Source organism: Balaenoptera physalus, assembly GCF_965194825.1.
Source record: "Balaenoptera physalus genome assembly, chromosome: 8".
NCBI classification, from domain to species: domain Eukaryota; kingdom Metazoa; phylum Chordata; class Mammalia; order Artiodactyla; family Balaenopteridae; genus Balaenoptera; species Balaenoptera physalus.
This window is the reverse complement of record NC_138887.1, coordinates 110,448,880-110,454,145: the sequence shown is the minus strand read 5'-3', so window position 1 is coordinate 110,454,145 and position 5,266 is coordinate 110,448,880. Positions and strand designations below refer to the sequence as shown.

At 44.3% G+C, this 5,266-nt stretch overlaps 1 protein-coding gene across 4 annotated transcripts in view; it reads right to left on the bottom strand.

Annotated features, from left to right (window-relative positions):
* Nucleotides 1–664: 664 nt before the first annotated feature.
* The window catches only part of RAB19 (RAB19, member RAS oncogene family), a 19,652-nt gene continuing 15,050 nt past the window's right edge, over nt 665–5,266 (bottom strand). For all 4 annotated transcript variants that reach the window (XM_082473143.1, XM_082473141.1, XM_082473142.1 and 1 more), the window contains one exon: nt 665–4,586. In XM_082473143.1, coding sequence (XP_082329269.1) covers nt 4,318–4,586 — 269 coding nt within the window. In that variant the 3' untranslated portion in view covers nt 665–4,317. The remainder of the gene's footprint in view (nt 4,587–5,266) is intronic.

Here is a 5,266-nt window from a genome sequence, read left to right as displayed (position 1 = left end):
AATCGTTTGTGAATTGTAAAATCTACACATGTTCATTCAATAATTGATCACAGGCTCTTGAACAGATTATACTGATATTGTTGAAAATAAAAAAAAATTAAGCAGGCACTGTTATTGCCTTTGGTGATATGAATCCCCTGAACCTCTTCTCAATCATCTGGAGGTTTACAAGCTACCTGCGGGGAGCTGCAATGTGTACTGCTGGCCGAGTTCTTCCTCATCCTTTCAATCTAAGCCTTGGGTCGTAATGGCTGGTGGAAGCCCGCCTGGTTTGCCCTGGATCAGCCACGTCACCTTACATATGATGGAACTGGAGTTTCTACATCATCCCTGTTCAAAGGGCGGAGCATTCAGCCTGAGCCGGGTGTACTTCAGGCACAGCTCCTCCGTAATTCCCCCGCAGTTAAATAGGACTCACTCAGTCCACCCAACCTGCTACCCTTTCTCCACCGTGCCCCTTCCCCACTGCCTTCTCGCCCCTTCAGCTTTTTTTTATATATATAAAAATTTATTTATTTGTTTATTTTGGCTGCGTTGGGTCTTCCCTGCTGTGTGCAGGCTTTCTGTAGCTGCGGCAAGCAGGATCTACTCTGTTGCGGTGCACGGGCTTCTCATTGCGGTGACTTTTCTTGTTGCGGAGCACATGCTCTAGGCACGCGGGCTTCAGTAGTTGTGGCACGCGGGCTCAGTAGTTGTGGTGCACGGGCTTAGTTGCTCCGCAGCATGTGGGATTTTCCCAGACCAGGGCATGAACCTGTGTCCCCTGCATTGGCAGGCGGATTCTTAACCATTGTGCCACCAGGGAAGTCCCCCTTCAGCTTCTTTTATAGAGAGAGCTGCACAACTTTACTTTGAAGGATATTGAAATGTATGTGTGTGAGTTTATCTTGCGGTGAGTGTATTTTTGTGCGTGTAGAGGTTGGTGAGGAGTTAACATGGAGCCCAAATCCAATACTGGTCATTATCTGAGAGAGAGTGTAGCGTAATTGTTAAGAGTGGGCTCTGGGGCCGGGTGATTTGGGTTTACATCCTGGCTCTGCCACTTACTAGCTGTGTGACCTTAATCTCTCCGTGTCTCATAGCCTCATCCTTAAAATAGGAATTACATATAGTACCTACTTCAAAAATAGTTGACAGGATGCACTGAGTTAGTGTAAATAAAATCCTTAGGGAATTCCCTGGTGGTCCAGTGGTTAGGACTCTGCACTTCCACTGCAGGGGGCCCGGGTTCCTTCCCTGGTCAGGGAACTAAGATCCCTCAAACCACGCGGCCAAAAAAAAAAAAAAAAAAGCCTGGTACAGTGCCAGACACATAGTAATTGCCATATGTGTTTGCCATTATTATTACCGTTGTAGTACTATTACTGTTACTACTAACAGACCTTTTCAGTAACAGAGTGGGGAAGAGATTCAGGAATAATCTATGAACAATGAAATATTAACTGAAAGATTTTCTCATACATGGAGATGTACTTGACACTGGCAGATGAAATAGAGACATTCATAATCTTTTTTTATTAATTTTTATTGGAGTATAGTTGCTTTACAATGTTGTGTTAGTTTCTGCTGTATAGCAAAGTGAATCAGCTATACGTATACATATATCCCCTCTTTTTTGGATTTCCTTCCCATTCAGGTCACCACAGAGCACTGAGTAGAGTTCCCTGTGCTATACAGTAGGTTCTCATTAGTTATCTATTTTATACATCTATAATCTTTTTTTCTTCCAAAAATGTCCCTTTTGGAACTTAACTTCATATAATTCCCTTGTTAACAACTCTACAATTTTGAGGATGTGAGAAAAGTGCCAGCATTCAGTTAACACAGAGCCTTCCTGGGCCATGGCTGTAAAGCAGCGCCTGCCTGAGTGAGCTTCACGGTGTGGTACAAGCCTGCTCTGAGCTTCAGGAAAGCCTGCGCCTCTTTTCAGAGCGGGCGTCTGTGCGCCCTCACCCAGGGAAGCTGCTCCACTCCGCTTGCCCTTTCCAGTGCTTCTGTCCCAGCACCGTCATTTCAACAGGAGCCCACGCTGGTTAATTACAGGTTGCTGGTGTTCAGGTGACCTTGTTCTCACGTGTGTACCCTGTTGGTAGGAATATTTTAATTCCAGATAACCCACAGAGTGCATCATCCTAGAAGCTGATGAGGTTTTCGCGTATTGGTTGAGACTGATGTGCAGGTAAATGAAGGAGCATTGGTGTGAACCATTAATCTCATCTCCTGCTCAGCCTGTTGTCTGCACACTTTTTCCCTGATCCACTCAGTTTTCTTTCCCCTTCTTCTTCTTCTTTTTTTAAAAAATATTTATTTATTTATTTGCTTGCACCAGGTCTTAGTTGCTGCAGGCGGGCTCCTTGGTTATGGCTCCCAGGCTCCTTAGTTGTGGCATGTGAACTCTTAGTTGCAGCATGCATGTGGGATCTAGTTCCCTGACCAGGGATCGAACCAAGGCCCGCTGCACTGGGAGCGCAGAGTCTTATCCACTGTGCCACCAGGGAAGTCCCTTCCTTCCCCTTCTTAATGAGTGTCTGCTCACTGCCTCCTCTGAAAATTGCCCAGTGACTCGGTACAGGTGTACTCCTGACCTGCCTTGTGAACTCCTGCTTCACATAACCCTTTCTTTAGAACAAGAATGTGTATGTGAAAAAAGGTTAATCTGCTTTGATGCATTTATTATTTCTGGCTTGTAATAGATTTTCCTCATGTTTCCAAAAGGTAAGTTGTTCGCTTCAAAAATAAATATATATTGCTGTGAATTAAAATGTAATTTATTCTCTGTGTTTACACTCCCATCCTCACCTAACCTCTGTATGGTAGTAGTTCTCAAGGTTTAGTGTGGGAAGAATCACCTGGCAAGCTTGGTGAAGTGTGGGTTTCTGGAAAGATTCAGTCAGTCAGCCATGGGTGTCAGGAATCCTAGACAAGCATCCCCTGGCCCCTGTCATAGGTGTGGTTGGGGAATTCCACTACAGAAAGAAGCATTGCTCTCTTGTACTGTCCAATGGGCATATGGTGTGAGCCACACACATAATTTAAGATTTTCTAGTTGCCACATTAAAAAAAGTAAAAAGAAACAGCTGAAATGTTAATATATATTTTATTAACCTAGAATGATATTAATCTAAAATATCATTTTAACATATAATCAACATAAAAATTATTAGGAAGATACTTCACTTTTTTTTTTTTCCATAATAAGTCTTCAAATTCTGGTATGTAGTTTACATTCAGAGCTCATCAAATTCAAATTAGCCAATTTCAAGTACTCAGTCACACGTGGCTAGTGGCTATTTGTTTTGTGCTGGTCTCAGCCTACAGATAACGGTGCTACAGCTAGAAATGCCTGGGGGGGGGACTCACCTGCACCCTGGGTGCGCCCCGGACAGACATTTCCTCTTTCAGGGCTGATGTTGTGGCTGGACCAGCACTTGCAGTTCTTATTAGGATTGTAAGACACCCTCAGCAGCAACCATCAGGGAGCTTTGCAGGCACAAGGGTTATGACTCACAGCTTCCAGAGGGTACACAGCACGCCCCGGCCATACAGCGAGGTCAGTATTGGTTTGATATTTGTCTGTGAGCCAATTTAATTTCAATTCAGAAATGGCTTTTGATCCAGCAGATAATTGGGTGTTTTAGAAAGAAATTGTAGGCATCTCACTCATCCTAGGAGGGTGGTCCAATCAGCCCAACTCGGATAAAGTGAAATCTAATTCTCTCTCCATCACATGGCTCCTGACCATTTGGCAAGACCGTATTTATGGTCTTTAGGTCAAAAAGCTTTGCTCCTCAAACGAAGACCCGAGGTGTGAATGTCAGGAAGCAAAAGTTAACAGCATCTGGCTCGTCATTGCAGGCTTTTTCCCCATCTTCCCACGCCCGCACTGTTTTCAACCACTCTGCAATGTTCCAAACATCTTCTCCCCTCTCGTCTTTCCTTTTTCTATTTGTCTTTTCTTCTTTCCTTCACTACCCTCGCCTTCAAGTGAGAAGCAGAGTTCAGTAGAAAACAGCTGAAGGGTTGGGGAAACAGAAAAGGGGAAGATGAAAAGGAACAAATCTTGTCCTCCTACCGCTGGGCCTTGAATCCTAGGAAAAGTCAAGAAAAACAGTGGTGTCCTCTGTCCTCAGAGTCAGGGTTTCCCCTCTGGTGTGAACTGAGGCAAAAGGGTGCCCCCCCTCCCCCCAGGCAGGAAGGAGTAGGACCAGCAGCAAGTCCGCACTGGGGTCCGAGGTCTACTCAGCAGACACAAGGCCGTCCGCTGCCCCTGGTTTCGGAGGTGGCCTCTGCTGGGTGCCACCAGCCTGGGGAACGTACTCAACAAGTGCACTGGCTCTTCTCCCTCGGCCCCGGGGCCGTGAGGACAGGACTGGACTCCAGGGGGAGGCTGCCCAGGGTGCCCTCCCCATACAAGGGCAGGCTGTGGCGGGCCATCAACTCCCTGGCCATCAGCACGAAGACCTCGTCGATGTTCTTGGACTCCTTGGCAGATGTCTCCAAGACAGCCAGGAGGCCGTATTTCTCAGCCAGGGTGCAGGCATCCTCAAACAGAACGTGCCGTTTTTCCCACATGTCACATTTGTTCCCTGGGAGTGAGAGAGAAGCAAATATTCCGATGAGTAACTTAATCTGGTTTTTTAAAGGTGAACTTGAAAAAGAACATTTTAGTTTAGCAATATGCGCACATGCATTTGTTCACAAATAGTTATTGATGACAGATTTACTGAAAATGAACCCAGCGATGAATGGAAACAGAGCCACTATCTTTTTTTTTTTTAATTGAAGTACAGTTGATTTACAATGTTGTGTTAGTTTCTGGTGTACAGCTAAGTGATTCGTATATATATATAAAATTTCAGATTTTTTCCATTATAGTTTATTACAAGATATTGAATATAGTTCCCTGTGCTGTACAGTAGGTCCTTGTTGGTTACCTATTTTATATTTAGTAGTGTGTATCTGTTAATCCTAAACTCTTAATTTATCCCTCCCCCACCTTTCTCCTTTGGTAAACATAAGTTTGTTTTCTATGTCTGTGAGTCTGGCTCTGTTTTGTAAATAAGTTCATTTGTATCATTTTTTTTTAGATTCCACGTATAAGTGATATCATATGATATTTGTCTTTCTCTGTCTGACTTACTTCATTCAGTACAATCTCTAGGTCCGTCCATGTTGCTGCAAATGGCATTATTTCATTCCTTTTATGGCTGAGTAAAATTCCATCGTATATATGTGCCACATCTTCTTTATGCATTCATCTGTCGGT